An 18,396-nucleotide genomic window follows, 5' to 3' on the forward strand; every position below is an offset into this window, starting at 1 on the left:
AATGCTCTTCTTGTGGAATTCCATCATTTAATATTTATTAAAGTGAAAATCCTGACAGACTCAAGGAAAAAGAAAAAAAACATTTCCCCAAGCTTTTTTCCCTCTGCTCTTGCAGAATCCCGGATTAGCTGGATTTCTAAAATGGACGTTGCATTACTAAGCTTTGCACGTACTGTACTGTAGTGAACAATGCTGCAGAGTGGAGCATTTCTGTTAATGAAACCCAGGAAAGGTAACAGCCTTTCAACACCCAAATCTTCAACTCTCCATGACATACACAGGGCAATATGTGGCCCATATGTTTTACTGTTGGACAGCTAGAAGTGTAAGTGTGTGTGTGTGTGTGTGTGTGTAATTGTGAGTGAGTGAAATATAAACAGCTACATCAGCCTGCTGTGTCATTGGTTCAGATTAGTCCAGTTGAGTGCAGTGCCAGCACTAAAACCCAAACACTCTCCCCCACTCAGCAGTCAAGGCTGGATTGGTAATCTGTCATAACAGGCATTTTCCTGGTGGGCCGACGCATTTTGGGGCCGATCAGGGCATCCAACCCTGCATGGACCCCATGCAGGACCCCCATGGATTCCCAGACAACCATGGTTGAAATTACTATTGCATTTGAGACATCAAAAGCATTGTACAAAATTATTATAATATTATAAATAATTATAATGTCAGTTATTATTATTATAATGCTTACTAATTGTTTTCTACATAATAGAACAGTATTAAAAATTATACCAGAGATACCAAGCTTTTCAATAATTTTTCAATAATTTATCAAATAAAATAACACTGTCCACAATGACAGTGGATCTCTGATTCAATGTTATATGAATGACTCATTTACAATTGAATTATTTACAAAAATTGGTTTTATGTTATAATAAAAATATATTATTATAATTATTATAAGGCTATTATTAAAAAAAAAACACAAGATTGTTTTTTAGTGATCATGTTACAGATGAATTCATTAGATTTTCTGTTTTATTCCATTACATATTATTTCTAAATAAAAAATATTGTTGCACTAACAATCACAGAGGATCCTTTTTTTTGCCATGTGAATGGCCAATGTACAATTCAATTAGTGACAGGTATATGTTATTTGTTAATAAAAAAAATAACAACACCTATTGTTATAATTGTAATTATAAATATTTAAAATATACTACTACTACTACTACTACTACTACTACTACTACTACTACTACTACTACTACAACCACTACTACAATTACTACTACTACTACTAATAATAATATAAATTATTATTATTATTATTATTATGCTATTATTAAAACATATTTGAATTTTTCAAGAATGTTTAAATATATTTTTTTTTCTCAAGAATAATTTTACAAATGAATATTTATTGCACTGCAAAAACATCCAAATATTGCATCAACAGTACAATGTTGAAAAGCGTCATCGTCCTAATGCAAGATTTGCATACAAACTCTCAAAGCGTCATCGGTCTGTCCCGACGAGGCGTGTTCCGGATATGACGCAAGACGCGCCGCATTTAAACTTGTTTTCATGATCACGGAAGTGTGACAGTCGTTTTCACTGAAGCACTGGAGTCGATATTTGCTTTGTTTAGTTCACTTTGCACTTTAAAACTCTTAAATCAAAGCAGAGGCCGAGTGATACTGTATTGTTTGCTTTCAATTACTCCTGTGTTATTAGCTTTGTAGCTCTTTGTCTCCTGTTCATCTGTTTAAGTTGTGAACATATTTAATATCTTTCTTGTATTCTCGTCGTGGTGAGATATAAACAGCATTTTTCCAGCTATGGCAGCGAAGGGGGCTAAAGAGACTCTTGTGAATAAACTGGGCTTTAAAAGCAGCAGCTCAAAGTCAGTGGAAATAGAGATGGAGAAACTGAAGAGAGAGAATCACCAGCTGAAGAAAAGTCTGGAGGAAATCAAGAGAAATGGAAAACAGCAGCACACACATTCAGACTCTGATAAAGCCAAACTTCTCGAGGTGAGTTCAAGACTTTCTTTACACATGAGATCTGATGTAGCCTCTTTCTTAAAATGACAAGAAAGATAAGATTTCTTATCATTGTGCTGTCTGTGAGCGCGCGCGCGTGCGTGCATCTCATGGTCAGAAATGAATGAGAGTTTGGGGCAAAAATATCGGAGAAATTTATTTAAAAAAATTACAAATGTGTTAGAGAGGGAAAAAGACACTTATATAATTTTTTTTTTTTCATTTTATGTTTAGTTAAATAAATTATCATACAGGTAACAACCTAAATACTAATTACATTTGAATTGTGTAAAAATCTGAGGATTTTTGAGGGTGATACCTTGTGTAAAAATTTTATGTGGACCTGCATAAACTCTCTTATGATTTTGTATATTTGCTTGTTCATTAATCAATTAATAAACAAAAGACTACTAAAAACGACCATATATTAAAGTGAATAAGTGTTATAGTTTTCACTTTTTAAAATTCAACTCCGTCTCAGAGGATTTTGGCTCTGGAAACGTTGAGGGAGAAGAACTCTCAGCAGCTGCTGGGGAAAGACCAGGAGATCTCCAGCCTCAGACATCAGCTGCGAGCTGCACACGGGGAGATGGTGTCCTCACTGATGAACCAGCTGGATCAGAAACAACAGGAGGCAGAGCAGAGAGAGATACAGTTTCAGGTTCTCTCAAAGGAGACGGAGGACATGAAAAACAAATTTTGTGCAGTTTCTGAGAGTTGTGATGCGCTGGAGAAACAGAAGTCCAATTTACAGGTACAGACCATTACGATGACATCATAACGTTGAAAATGTTTAATTTTTTTCATAGAAGTGTATTGTTAGGAATTTCGTGATTGAAATGCATAGTTTCTGATTGAAGATTGAAGAAAAAAATTATTTACTCAACCTTGTCTTGTTCCAATCCTGCCTTACCTTCTGTCTCTCTTCTGTGGAAGAGCAAAGGAGAAGTTTAGCAGAATGTCTGAGCTGCTCTCTTCCATACAATGAAAGTAATGGGGACCAGGGGCTATCAAGCTTCAAAAAGAGCAATAAAGTCATAATGACTATGTGGTTTATTCTCATTCTTCTGAAGTTATATGACAGCATTGCATATGGAACAGACTGAAATTTAAGTAATAATTCACTAAAAATCTTGCTTTACAGCCATGGTCACCATTCACGTTCCTTGTATTGAAAAATCAACTCGCACGAACACCTTTTGTGTTCCACAGTAAAAAGTAATTCATAAAGAGTTCATAAAGGGTGAGTCATTTTTTTTATTGAATGAGCTATTTCTTTAATATTCTTTGGTTTCCTTTCCCTCTCATCATTTAGGTGTATATTCACTATTTCAACACCATCTACAGAAACAACATGTTTCATTATGAGCAGATTTCCTTCTGGGCCTATGAAAAATGAGTGCATTTTTCAAGTGTATGACATTTCCTGTTCTTATAAACCGGGTTTTTCCAAGAAAGTACATGCATGGTGTTGTCACACACTAGATGGCACTATTTCATCAAACACAAGTAGCTTTGTGTCTCATAGACGTCCGCTAACTAGTCTCAAATGATGCTATTAGACCACAGCTAACTTATAATTATTTGAGCTCATTCTTTGAAACTTATTTTATTTATAAAATGTACAATGTTTTAATCATTGCCCTTGTTCTGATTCACATAGAGATCATTGCAATAGCTACTGTATTGACATATTTGCCTTTTAAATTAAGCACGCATCACTATCTAATAACACTAAAACTCAAGTTAAAATTCAGTATATGGGACTGCATGCCATGACGTAACCCTCAACATAACCTTCGCAAATGATGCTAGTAAAGCATCCTGTTAAGATGCATCTTAACCTTCTGGGAAAAATGCACAGGCTTATGATGGTAGGCCTATTGGAGTGAGTTAAGCATCAGCAGAAGTCTTACTACTGATCAGCTCAGTGTTTCTCTCTTCCTGAGGCTGTTATAATCAGTTTGACAGGTCTTAAAAGCAGATCAGCTAATAACATGCTTGGAATCCACTGCCCAACGTTGTGTTGTATTTTAGTGGTCAGAGATCTGGGTTGGTAACCCAGAAGTTGTTGGTTCAAAGCTCAGAGGAGGTGATCCATTAGAACAAGCTACTTTTGAGAAAGATGTCTGAAATGTTCCTGTTGCTAAAATGGTAGAGAAATATACCTTGAATGCATTGTATCTATCAATAATCAATATCTATCCATAGACCTTATTCACGCTAGCGCTATCTTTGATTTTTAATGGGAATGACAACGAGGCTGTGAGGCATAGACTTGGACTTAAATGCACATATATATACTCTAAACAGATATGAAATATTTAGGTATATGAATTATATACAATTTAATTGAGATAATATGACTATATTAATAGACTTAAATCTATATACATTTTAATACTAGATGAATTGCATAACATTTAAGATAGATAGATATAGACATAAAGACATTAATAAATATAATATATTTTTAAGTCTATATACATTTTCGAAAATGTTTATACACATATATATTTAGCTGTTTGGCTTCATTAACATTTTTTGACCATCCTCTCCCCTACACAGGTTCCATCTGGAGAGCTTGCAGTGGTGCAGGATCAGTTACGAGATGTGAGTTCAAAAAGTCCCGATTTCAAATAAGACATTCCTGATGCTGTCTGAAGCTAGACTGATTCGTGTTCTTTCCTCTCTCTTTTATTGTGTTCAGGCTCTGGAGAAAAACCATAACTGGCTTGTTTATGACCAGCAGCGGGAGGCCTATGTTCAGGGGGTTCTGGCCAGGATCAAGGAGCTGGAGACACAGTTAAATGAAGCCAATCAAGCACTTCAACTGTACAAAGAAGCTAATTCAGATGGTAAATAAAAGTCTGGCCTTCTAGATGTGTTCTAGATACTTAAGACGAGACGGCATTTGGAAGTGACGTTGGCCAAGGAGCAGAACTCCTCTTTTGAATCAGCCCAAGTTTTGTAGGATTCTTTTAAGGGCATTTATATGCCTGCTATTCTCCTCACTTAAATGCTGTATAGCTTATTTTCCTTAAAGCTGCAGTGTGCAAAATATTGCTCAAATCTGCCATGAAAGTTTTGCAAGCACATAAGTCCTTCAGTGGAAATCTTAAAATTTAAAATGGACACTTTTTACCTAATGCACATTCTTGGTCTTATTGTGCACTGTTCATCTGTGCCTTTTATAAACTAAATAAAATAAAATTGTCTGTATATATTTATAAAAATTAAGGCTGTCAAGCAATTAAAATGTTTAATCTAATTAATTGCAATTTATTTTCATAAGTCAATATCTGCATAGAAAGGCCCCCAAATAAAAATTATGTAATGATTAAATAACTATATTTGAATGAATTTAATTATAATATATAAAATAAAGCAAATAAGTCAGATCATTAAGATACATTATATTATTGTGGCTGACAAGTAAGTTATTCAGACAAATTTCATCATAAGTTATCATTAGTTAATGAACAAACATAAGGCAACAATGAACAATAGTACAAATACAAATATTAACCAAGGTTAAAAAATGCTGGCAAATATATTGTTCATTGTAAGTTTGTGGTCCCTAATGCATTTTCTGTTAAAGTATACAACTTTATTGTAAAGTGATAACCAAAGCAGAAAGTCACAGTTTCCCCTTTAAAAATGCTCAAAATGGAAATAAAGAAGCTCTCAATAATAATTTTGTTTATATTCAACATTGCAATGCTCTATATAATCCAGTAGCTGCATTCGTCCTCTCTCCTCGTCTCTGACACAGGCCAGTCCGGGCAGGCGGCCCAGCATGATTTGGAGACTGAACGGGCCCGGGCCAGCAGAATCCAGGCAGAACTTGACAATTTGAGAGGGAGGTACGAGGAGAAGAGCAGGGAGGCGACTCGGGCACGGGAGCAGCTGCTAGAGGACAGGAGAAGTGGACGGGAGGCTGTGCTTGAGGAGAGGAGTTGTTCAGTGGAGCGAAGCGCCCGACTGCAGAGTGAGCTGGAGACGGTCAATTCCAGACTTGAAGAGGAGAGGAAGAGGGTGGCCGAGCTAATGCTGCAGGTAATAAGATGGAAATTATGCAAAGTAATGTTTGTGTTTGCATTCATTTGAACATTCATGTGAAATGTATAGTGTAAGGCTCAACCCCCGTGTCGTTCCAAACCTGTATGCTGTTTTTTTTTCTTCCTGTTTGCCATAGCTGTCAAATCTCATTTGTGTGTTCAATTAAGAAATGGCACATTTAGATACATCGTACCAGGTTGGACAACACTTGAAAAACATGAACGGAAATTAGATTTGAGAGCTTCGGCGGAGGGGCAGATTATCAGTGAATAATGGCTTCAGTTTCAGTCTGTTACAGAATCGTATCTTAGCTATCGTATGGCTTCAGAATACTTAAAATATAGCATTCATGTCGTATGGACTTCTTGTATGATACCTATGGTATTTTTTTTATCCTTTTTGGAGCTTGGCAGTATAAATGACCATTCACTTCCATTGTATAGAAAAGAGCAGCTCAGATATTCTCTCTAAATAATCCTCTCATGTTTAATCGAAGAAATATGTGTTACGGTAAATGCTGGCTTTTCATTTTTGGGCTAACTGTTCCTTTATATCTCCTGAATAGTTTAAAGCAATGTTGCTCTTTTGACAGGTGAACCTACTGCAGAAATCTCTGTTGACCCAGCAGGAAGAGCACAACAGAATCACTCTACTGGAGCAACAGGTAATCACTATTTAACACCAGATGGCGCAGTCGAGCAGTGAAACCTTCAGCACATTAATCAGCTTCATTTCCGCAGATCCACTTGTCAGCTAGAGAGTCTGAAAATGAAAAACTGGACCGACAAACTTTACAGCAACAACTGCACAAAGTTTTGAAAGAGCTGCGTAAAGCCAGAGACCAGATTACACGATTGGAGTCTTCTGTAAGTTCTGAGATTTTCCCCGATGTATGCTGAATACCGTTGACATGTTCATCATAGTCACTTGACTGAAATGTTTCTCATGAGCTTAAAAATCTTTTGATCTGAAGGTGTATGCTTAAATGTTTTAAATTAGTTTTGTAGACAAAAATAGAATTATGCCACTATATTAATTTATTTCATAACAAATCTAAAATTGTATTTAAAGAAAAAAGTTTTGAAATTGATGACTTGGACCAAATAATGAGAAAAGCAGCCAATAAGTGCCCAACATAGATGGGAACTCCTTCAATAATTTTTAAAAATCATCCCAGGGTGATACCTCAAGAAGTTTTTTGAGGAAAAGAGTACATTTCTGCAAATTCTAGGCAAAGGGTGACTACTTTGAAGATGCTAAAATATAACAGTTTTATGTGTTTTGGATTTTTTTTGTTTTTTTTGCCACAACATAATTCCCCTAATTCCATTTTGATGACTTGAAAATTATTCTAAAATTTGAAAAAAAAAATAATAATAAAGATTAAGTGACCCTAAATGTTTGATCAGTAATGTATATTCTTATATTCAATTTATAACTAAATTTTATGTAGATAAATATATATTAGAATGTATAACTATATTCAGTTTACATTGATATATTCAGGATTTACACTATATTCAGATTTATATTGAAATATTCAGTATTTCAAACTAAATTTGGACTGAGAACTATAGATTCAGGATTTACATTACTGTATATATTCATATTTATAACTATGTATTTAAATTAACAACTATGTATTCAGGATTTATATTAATACTGTATATTCAGGATTTACATTTATGTATTTAGATTTATAACCATATATTTCATATTTATAACTATATATTCAGTTACATTGATATTCAGGATTTATAAATGTATATTAGGATTTATAACTATATAATCCAGATTTATGACTTTACATTTGGGTTTAAAAATATATGTTCAGGTTTTACATATTTAGAATTATAACTATGCAGTATATTCAAATTTACAGCTATATATTCAGGATTTATATCAGTCAGACACAACATTAAATCCACCTGCCTAATGTTGTGTAGGTCCCCCTCATGCCGCCAAAACAGCGCCCACCCACATCTCAGCAATCGCATTCTGAGATGATATTCTTCTCACCACAAATGTACAGAGCGGTTATCTTAGTTACCTTAGACTTTGTCAGTTCGAACCAGTCTGGCCATTCTCTGTTGACCTCTCTCATCAACAAGGCATTTCCATCCACAGAACTGCCACTCACTGGGTGTTTTTGTTTGTTTTTGGCACCATTTTGAAAATCCCAGGAGATCAGCAGTTACAGAAATACTTCAACCAGCCCATCTGGCACCAACAATCATGCCACGCTCCAAATCACTGATATACATTTTTTTCCCCATTCTGATGGTTGATGTGAACATTAACTGAAGCTCCTGACCATATCTGCATGATTTTATGCACTGCTCTGCTGCCACATGATTGTCTGATTAGATAATCACATGGATGTTTGTTGGTGCTAGACGGGCTGGTTTGAGAATTTCTGTAAATGCTAATCAGGACATTTAAAATGTTTGTATTCACATTTACAACTATATATTTGGACAGATTTATAACTATGTAAACAGATTTATAACTAAATATTTGGATTTATAACTATGTAAACAGATTTATATTTATATATTTGGATGGATTTATAGCTAAATATTTGGATGGATTTATAACTAAATATTTGGATGGATTTATAACTAAATATTTGGATGGATTTATAACTATATATTTGGGCAGATATAGAACTATATATTTGGATTTATAACTATGTATACAGATTATATATATATATATATATATGTATATATATTTGGACAGATTTATAACTATATATTTGGGCAGATTTATAACTATTTATTTGACATTTTAACTATGTATACAGATTTATAACGAAATATTTGGACGGATTTATAACGAAATATTTGGACAGATATATAAATATATATTTGGACCGATATATAAATATATATTTTGATAGATTTATAAAAAAATATTTGGACGGATTATAACGAAATATTTGGACGGATTTATAACTATATATTTGGACAGATTTATAATGTCTCGGTTACTGTCGTAACCTCCGTTTCCTGATGGAGGGAACGAGATGTTGTGTCGATGTAGTGACACTAGGGGTCTCTCTTGAGAGCCTCGGTTACCTCTTATCTTTGAGAAAAGGCCAATGAGAATTGAAGAACAGAATTTGCATGCCACTCCCCTGGACATACGGGTATAAAAGGAGGGAATTGTGCATCTGTTCAGACAGGTTTTTAGCTGAAGATCCGAGAGTAAGGTCCCGGCCATTTCAGCGGCTTCGTACAGTGTTGTGGCAAGAGGGACACAACGTATCGTTCCCTCCATCAGGGAACGGAGTTTATGACAATATTGAGATGTTCCCCTTCTGTCACTCACTCGACGTTGTTTATGTAGTGACACTAGGGGTCCCTATTTAAAAATGCCACAACACTGACCATGTTACGTAGACTGCTGATGCAGGTGCAAGGAAGCTGTTGCGTGCCAAAATAGCAGGTGCATCAGACTGCATGTAACATTCCCCAATGCACCAAGAGACGTCATATTGTTTCCCTGAGGGTGGGGGGAGAGTGACGTTACTAGCCTGGGAGCATGCCCTGCCAGCCGCTGCCTTTTCTCTCTCTGTTTTCTCTCCATAGAGTGTTAGATGCGGCTGGGGGTATTAACGCTATAACACTCATCGGGGAAGGCGTTCTTTTCCAATCCTGTTCTTTAAGGGGGAAAAGACCCCGTGGAGACCACATCCTACCCAACAGGGGAGGTTAACATGTGGCAGATACGTCACATGGGTTTACTAGCCACACATGGAAGTGGCACGGTGGTAGGTCTTGCCTTGACGGGGAGGAGCTCCACAAACACAGCGACCGGAGGGAGCTCTGCCCAACAGAGATGCGGGTCTGCCGACACGCCAACACAGGACGAGACCGCTCAATCCAAGGTATTGGGTGTTGCTCAGCCCACCACTCTGCTGATGCCTGCTAGAGAGGTACCATTGGCCAGTGCTCCTTGTAGAGTGTGCTCGAATCCGCAAGGGGGCGTGCACGGCCTGGGTCTGGTAGGCCAACGCAATGGCGTCCATGATCCAGTGGGCAAGCCTCTGTTTGGAGACAGCGTTCCCTTTCCTTTGTCCACCAAGGCAGATTTATAAATATATATTTTGACGACAGATTTATAACTAAATATTTGGACAGATATATAAATTAATATATATTTTGATAGATTTATAAATAAATATTTGGACAGATTTATAACGAATAGGTGTCACCGAATAGGCCGATCTGGGAGATGGGGGCGTTGAGAAAGCGGGCCTTTTCGGGGTCCCACGTCTCGACCAGATTCAGTCACAGACTGGTCATCACCTGTCCGATTGCATGCGCTGTGACCTTTGCGGCCCAGAGGGCGAGGTCGGTCGCCGAGAGCAGTTCCTGCAGCACATCAGGACCAGGACTACCCATGTGCAGATCTCTTAGCGCTTTGGCCTGGTGGACTTGCAGGAGGGCCGTAGTGTGCTGTGCATAGGCGGCCTGTCCACCGGCGCTGTAGGCCTTGGTCGCCAGGGACGACGTCAACCTACAGGCCCTGGAGGGAGTGACAGTCGATCCCGCCAGGTGGTGGCATTTTGCGGGCACAAGTGTACTGGAACTGCCTTATCCAGCTGGGGGAGTTCCTTGTACCCGCGGACCGCCCCACCGTCAAGGGTAGTGAGAGCAGACGAGTGAGGGAGTCTGTTTCGGGCAGTGAAAGGTGCCCTCCATGACTTCGTCAGCTCATCATGCACCTCCGGGAAGAAAGGAATCGGGCGGGGGGGTGTGGCTGTGAGCGGCGCCCCAAACCCATGAACCAATCATCTAGCTGCAAGGACGGAGGGTTCCAGTCCAGGCCGACACTGCTGCAGCCTGGGTAAGCATATCGGACAGCTTGGCGTCGGCCTCAGACTGGGCTGGCACACCCGTAGGCACTAGCTCAGTCGAGTCCTCGTGTCGGAGTCCTCTGAAAGTTCGGGGCCTCCGAAAGAGATCTCAGACTGGCCGTAAGGCGAGCCGGTCTCATCTCAGAACTGGACGGGGGCAAACGAGCGTGCTGGAAACGGGTGGTCCGCGGGGCTTTGCCCGGTGATACTGCCCTTTAAATTCCCCAAATTGCCCCCAGCACTAGCCGCACCAGCCCTATACCCGTGGGTAGAAGGCGCGACGTGGGGGGCGGCTAGAGTGGATTTCCCCCGGAAGAGGGAGAGCCGTGACCACAACATTGCCATTGTCATGTTCTCGCAGTGAGAACATGAACCGTCCACAAATGCTGCCTCTCTGTGATCTCTACCCAGACACGAGGCAGCGCCTGTGGCCGTCAGAAGCGGAGTGGTAACTATCGCATCCAGGAATGACACAAAGACAGAAGGGCATCTTGAAAAAGACACATCTTTAAAAAGATGTTCAACGTCAATGTGTTACTCTTTTAGAGAAATATATACTCTTTTAGAGGGCTGTCGAAGCACTCAGGGGTGTAGTCTGCACTGGCGTGCAGAAGAAGAGAAAAGCCACTGAAATGCACCTTATTTCCAACAGTGTATGCTCTTTAGAGGTGAGTGGAACAGCAGTGGGTTTTACTCAGCTCGCTGATACACAACCGCTCTGCTCTGAAGAAAAAATGTGTCTGAACAGATGCACGCTTCCCTCCTTTTATACCCGTATGTCCAGAGGAGGGACATTCAAATTCTGTTCGGCAATTCTCATTGGCCTTTTCTCAAAGATAAGATGTAACCGAGGCTATATAATATAATTGATATAAAATCATAAATTATATCATCATCATCATCATATGAAATAATTAATTTTGAATGAATATACATATGTAAGATTGCAAAACACTTAAAGGCAGATTTTTGTGTTTAATTGTTTTCATTAAATGTTTCAGACACTCCTTTCATAGAATGACTCAATAATTTTATGTTTCGACCTTGTACATCAGAAACAGCAGAGAGAGTCTAATTTCTCAGAGCCTAGCACCTATAACAGGACGGATTTTGAGAGATTGACTATTCAAGATCGAACTACGTCTCCACCTAAAGTCCATAACATACTGGATGAGAGTATCCTGGAGTGTCCAAATTGTGGCGCTTCCTACCCTACCAGTCAACACAGAGAACTTCTCGCCCACCTGGACTACTGCTTCAGCTGAAACTCTCACAAATACAACAGAATTTGACCTGCTGCTTGCCACTGTAAATAAATATTGTTTGCCTTTCTGTTTAAGCTAGTGTTATTGTAGTCACCACTCCAAAGAAGTCTCTCAGTATTCTATATTATCTGGCACTTTATTTTTTCCCCAGCCAAATAAATGGTGTTTTGAATTCTTGAATTTGAAATGTTTGGAGGTGACTTTCTTAGGTAATTCATAAAATGATATGTTTACACGGGGTATAATTTTAAAAATGTTTTATTTATGAATTCAAATGGTAATGTTATTTTCTTAGTTCTCTTTTGGTAACAAGAATGCTGTTTTCCGAGCAATTCGCAATCATTTGTTGCCTTAATAATGAACTTTAAGACAATATTAAATTTTACTTTCTTTTATTGTAACTGATTTTTATCATCAATATTGCACTTGCAAAATAACCAGGAATTGTGAAACCCTTTTATACTGAATTATCTGCTTGAATTAATTAAAGGGAGAAGACCAAAAAAAAAAAGAAAAGTTTCTCTGTTGTTCCATGTATCCTCATGATGGCTCTGAAGTGTTACTTGTGTAGGAAATACTCATTACTGGCCATCGGACCTGACTTTGCACACCAGATCTGGCTGGTTAGTTTGCATGTGTAAATCCTGCATTAAACTATTTAAAGATGGGATTAGGTGAAGCTACATTAGCCGTAGGAGAAAGAGTCTATTAATGTTTTGATTCAAGGAAGGTGAACCAAATTCATTTGGCGTCTACCAAATGAATAAATATGCCATGCAGAATTTCACGTAAACCATATTAGTTGTGGGGGGGAGGGTTCCAAAATAGAATGAATTTCTTGTAACCCTTTCAATAAATGTCAATTTCTTTAGTGTGATTGTCTATAACCCTATATTTGACTATACAGGGTGTAATGTTATATCCAAACCACAATGGGTAATGACCCTTGATCCGTTCTCATAATTCTATACAACAATCATCTTTATCTATTGTTGTGGGTTTTCTATATATATATATATATATATATATATATATATATATATATATATATATATATATATATATATATAAAACATACATTTTACAACGCTGACAAAAGAAGTGAAACATCAAGTATCTCTAGAGCCAATATGGACTGGGGCCCACTGCAGGGCATAAGCAAACTTCTAAATGGGGTTTCCTAGATTGCTTAAAATGATTTTGTAAGAATATTCAAATTAATCAACTTAATTAAAATGCTAAAAAATTACAATCATTTTAGATGTACAATTTGTAAACTGACATCTTGTTTCTTATTTTAATTAAACAAATTTCTTAAAAGAAGTTTACATAATTACACAATTATTTGTGATTAATTATTCTATCTTTTTACAGCATGAACACATATTACAAATATACTTAGGTATATTTATTTACCTTTTGTAGTTTATTTTCAATAAGTGAAAATAAATTTGTCCACTGTTTGTTTGTCCATTAGGAACACCCATTCAGCTCTACTGTTTAAAATAAGCAGTTCATTTAAAATAAAATGTTGAACTTTTACAAGGGAATATGTCTCTAAATATAATATAGTGCTATTAGGGATATTAATTTATGCACATTAATAGTTAATAATGCATGAAATTATACACATTAATAGCCTCATGATAATGCATAATTTTGTGCTTCATGCATATTAATTTATGCACATTCATTGTTAATAATGCATTAAATTATGCATATGCCTATTAATAGTCTCATGTTTAATAAACAATGTTATGCATAATCATGAAACTTTGTATAAACTTCCAATCTTAAAGTTTGTAGAAATAGAGAAATTCTGAGAAATTGGTGCATGTTAAGAGAAATGCTAAGATATTTTTTCCTTTATGAGTATATAAGGTCCTTCATTAACCTTTTATTTCCTCACAGGCTGATTTTATGTGTGCTGACCCCAGCTGAACACATGTTTTATATCATGGTCCAAGTTGCACAACAATTTTGGTTAGAAGAAAAGAAAGTTTGAGTGTGCCATATATAAAATAAATGACATATCCACTTAGCATCGAGTCCTGATCACTATGTCTGCGTTTACTTTGTGATGAAGTGTCTCATGTCACATTTGCTCTTTGCATATACTTTACAACAATAACTTAAGACTTACATCTAGTCTGCATATATGCCACGGCTCCCCAGTAGGCCTACTTCATCTTGAACTTGGCAGGATCCTCAGTATCTTCAAAAGTGCCAAACATGTTGGCGCACATCTCCCAATTACTGAATTGTAGCGTGAGAAGATTGTCAAACACAGATAGCAGCATGCTGAGACTCTGTATAGCTATCTGTGTGGTAGTAACATGCTGGGCACAGGACTGTCTGGTGAGCAACATCAGAATGAAACAAGACTTTGACAGAAACAGGGTAAGTGAACTTGTTTGTTCCTATTCCATGTGCTCTTTTGTGTCTTTTGGTGAGGTGGTTGGTTGGTCTCGTAATTTTCCAATGGTTTTGTAGTGTCAAAGAATGTTTCAGGTTACTTAACTGTAACCCTTGTTCCCTGAAAAAGCGGAACGAGATGCTGCGCTTGATTCATCACTTTGGTAACGTCTTTGGAGTGACCAGCTGTAAATATGTGTGCGACGCGTCAATAAAATTGACTAGAACCTTTATTGTGACATCATCAGAATGTACCAGTACCAGGGCTATAAATAGATGTGCCACAGGTGCATTGTCAGGTATATTTGTCTGAAGAGCAGTCCTGGGACATCCTCAGTATGGCAAAGAAGCGCAGCATCTCGTTCTACTTTTTCAGGGAACAAGGGTTACAGTTATGTAACCTGAGACATTCCCTGTCAAAAGCTACACTTAATGCTGCATTTGATTCAGCGCTTTGGGAACCCACTCCACCGCATTGTGCTCACAAGAACACGATGTCTTGTGATGTTGACTCAAGGATGCGAGAGCCCGGAGTGGCATGAACATCCAAACTATAAAATCTTATAAATGTGTGCAGAGAGAACCAGCCTGCTGCATTACAAACATGCTGCAGAGGGGCACCCCCCAAATAAAGCTTTTAGAAGAATCGACCCCTCTGATATAATTAGCCCTGATGCCTACTGGCGAAGCTTGACCGTGCGCCTCAAAGGCAAGGGCAATTAGCGTCCCTCACCCAATGTGACATTGTCTGTTTTGTGGCAGCCGCCCCCTTGTTACGGCCCCATGACAAACAAATAGTTGCCCCGACTTACGCCACCGGCAAGTACGGTGGACGTAGGCCTGAAGAGCACGGACTGGAGACAGTCTGGCAGTTAACTGGATCTGCATTACATGCAGTGCACCACCCCTCAAAGACACCCCATTTATTGGCATAACTTTTCCTAGTGTGGAAGGAGCCCTAGCACTCAGAATGGTCTCAATAACTTCAGGTGAAAACCTAGAATCCCTCAGTTGGTACCCTTCAGGGGCCAAACATGAAGGTTCCACAGCTCATGCCGGGGATGAAATATTGTCCCCTGTGCTTGAGACAGAAGGTCCCTCCTGCCCGGTATCGCCCAAGGTGAACGGCCGAGGAGAAATATTATCTCCGAGAACCATACTCTGTTCGACCAAGTTGGCACTATCAGTAATAGGCAAGATCTTTGTTGGCGAATTCTGGCTAGAACTCCTGGGAGCAGAGAAAACTAATAAAACAAATACAGGCACATTTTGGGCCATGTATGCGCCATCGCATCCAGACCCAAGGGTGCTGGGTGACTCAGAAAGAAGTAGATGGGACATTGCGTTGTCTGCTGGGAGGCGAAGAGGTCCACCTCTGCTTTGTAAAATCTTATCCAGATTTGTTTCACTACCTTTGGGTGGAGTTTCCATTCCCGTCTGTATTTTCTGTCTGGACAGTAAATCCGCTCCCACATTGAGGCATCCAGGGATAATATATACTGCTCTGAATGACAGGAGCTTGCCCTGGGCTCAAAGGAAAATCTGCCGTGCTAGTCTGTTTAGCTGGCGTGACCGCAGACCTCCTTAGTGATTTATGTAAGAGACTGCCGCTGTGTTGTCCACCCGCACCAGGACATGGCAGCCTCTCAGATGCTGAAGGAAATATTTCAGGGCAAGAAATACAGCCGTCAACTTGAGACAGTTGACCCTCCCATTCCCCTTGAGCTGGATGACCACTTAAGAACGCTCCCCAGCCCGTCAAATCGCACCTGTCGTTAACAATCTGCGACTGCAAGATGCACCTAGAGTGGGACCCAAATTAAGGAACCGGGGTCTGAACCGCGTAGAGAGGGTACGTAGCTCACAGCGCGTAACCCTTGTCTGCCTTCGGGGATTGGCCCTTGGATGAAATCCCCTGTCTTTGAACCACAACAGGAATAGTCTCATAGGCCCATAGGGATCACAGATGACCTAACGTCTGTTGATACTGAAGAAGAGTACGATCTTGGCCTAGCCTGACTTTGCTCAGGGTATTCCGAATGGTCTCGATTCGAGTGGGAGACGGCTGTGCCCGCATTGTGATAGAATTCAAAACTATCCCTAAAAATGTCATCCTCTGGGCAGGAGAGAGAACGCTTTTCTCATTGTTGAATCTCAACCCAGAGAAACCAGATGCATTAAGTGTAGCATTTGACAGGAAACATAGTATGTTGTGGCCAAGAAAGACCCTGTTTTACTTTTCCTTCTTGATAAAATGTTTGCCAATTTCAAAGTGGAGGAAGATGGTACAATGACAGCCACTGCTATTGGCTGGGTCATCATTCTGAAGTGAGTTCAAACAGGATTTATTTAGTTGTTATTAAGGAACAAATGGTGATTCTAAAGTTTGTACTGATACAGTGGTAAAAATCATGAGTATTGGTAAATTAGTTAAGAACACCAACAAATGCAATAAAATCCCCAAGCAGTGCAGAGCAATTTCAAAATCAGTAATTTTGTTGTCCCTCAGGCAGGCTTGAAAGAAACATTTAAGACTACACATCTGAATGTTTGCTATAAACAATGTTGTAATCTCCAAGAGATTTGATCACAGTATCTGAAATTAGTTTTGCAGTGTTGCAGAGGGATTTCTAGAGGGCAGATTTATATAGGACAGGTATCCAGCGGTATTTGATATTCCCAGCCAAAGACCTTAGACTCCTGGACCTCCCAACCCATACATATCTACAACCCAGTAACATATCTACAATACATTTGAATTATTTTCGTAACATTATTGATGTTTAGAAATAACTCTGGCGTAACTACAGGCAGTGCAGGGCGCTGAAAAAGGGGTACCCCCACTGATCTACAGTATATATATAACTGGATTACTCATGATGTCACAACATCTTTGTATTCCCTAACATTCTATATTCTTGTGGGTCTCAATGGGAAATCTTCTGTTTTGGTGAGTTTACCCATCCAGTCACTTTTAAAAAAAATAAATGTTAGTCTGCATATACAGCATCACAGTGCAATCTTCCTATACTTGTAATTAGTTATTTATTTGGACTCTCATTTTCCCCCGCTGCTTATTCTAAGTGTGGGCATTTTATGTTATTCTATTGCAGCAGCCTTACCTTTAGCGGCGCACTTGTTACCTCAATTGAAACAAGTTTAAGAAAATAAAGTAGATATCAGTAGACATTTTCAAACATTTTCATATTTTGTGGGCTTTAAAGTGTTTATTCAGAATACATGATTATGCTTTATAACTTTTGTTTATGTTGAACATTCATTGTGGTTATTTTCTTAGGCTAAATTAATATTAGCTATGTAGCTAATGTTAGCTTAGGAACTAGGTAACTCACCAAGTTAGCTTTTTTGGATCAAGTTGAATACCTACTTGCAGATCAACACCGGTGATACAACTGATGAATATAATGTGGGCTTGCATTAATTCTCTGTGTGTGATTTGTACTTTTTGCAGTGCACGCCTGAATATGGCCCAACTCATGGGCATAATTTCTAAAGTGGTCAATTGGAATTGACGAGGAGCACATGGATTTCGTAGAAGTTAAACCAGGTAAGTTTGCAGTTCATTTATCATCCAACTGAATGTTAGATAATACCGGAATTGGTTTGCAAAAGGAGGAAAAGCTGTATGAGGAGACCATTGTCAGCCTGGCTTCACTGAAGAGCTGTATTAACAGGTAAGAGAATAGACAACAATAGCTAATATTAAAAAAATATTATACTATCTGTTTTTATTTACAATGAAGATACTTTTGCAACATGCAGTTTAACA

The 18,396-nt window shown here is 38.4% G+C and overlaps 1 protein-coding gene across 1 annotated transcript; it reads left to right on the plus strand.

Moving 5' to 3' along the window:
• Positions 1 to 1,571: 1,571 nt before the first annotated feature.
• LOC127633835 (centrosomal protein of 55 kDa-like) lies at positions 1,572 to 12,685 on the plus strand. The gene is made up of 8 exons (XM_052113175.1): positions 1,572 to 1,991; positions 2,482 to 2,754; positions 4,569 to 4,613; positions 4,711 to 4,858; positions 5,776 to 6,059; positions 6,655 to 6,726; positions 6,803 to 6,928; positions 11,982 to 12,685. The coding sequence occupies exons 1-8, from the start codon at positions 1,797 to 1,799 to the stop codon at positions 12,189 to 12,191; spliced, it is 1,353 nt and encodes a 450-aa protein (XP_051969135.1). The 5' UTR covers positions 1,572 to 1,796; the 3' UTR covers positions 12,192 to 12,685.
• Positions 12,686 to 18,396: the final 5,711 nt, after the last annotated feature.

Source organism: Xyrauchen texanus, chromosome 40 (genome assembly GCF_025860055.1).
Source record: "Xyrauchen texanus isolate HMW12.3.18 chromosome 40, RBS_HiC_50CHRs, whole genome shotgun sequence".
In the NCBI taxonomy this organism is placed as follows: domain Eukaryota; kingdom Metazoa; phylum Chordata; class Actinopteri; order Cypriniformes; family Catostomidae; genus Xyrauchen; species Xyrauchen texanus.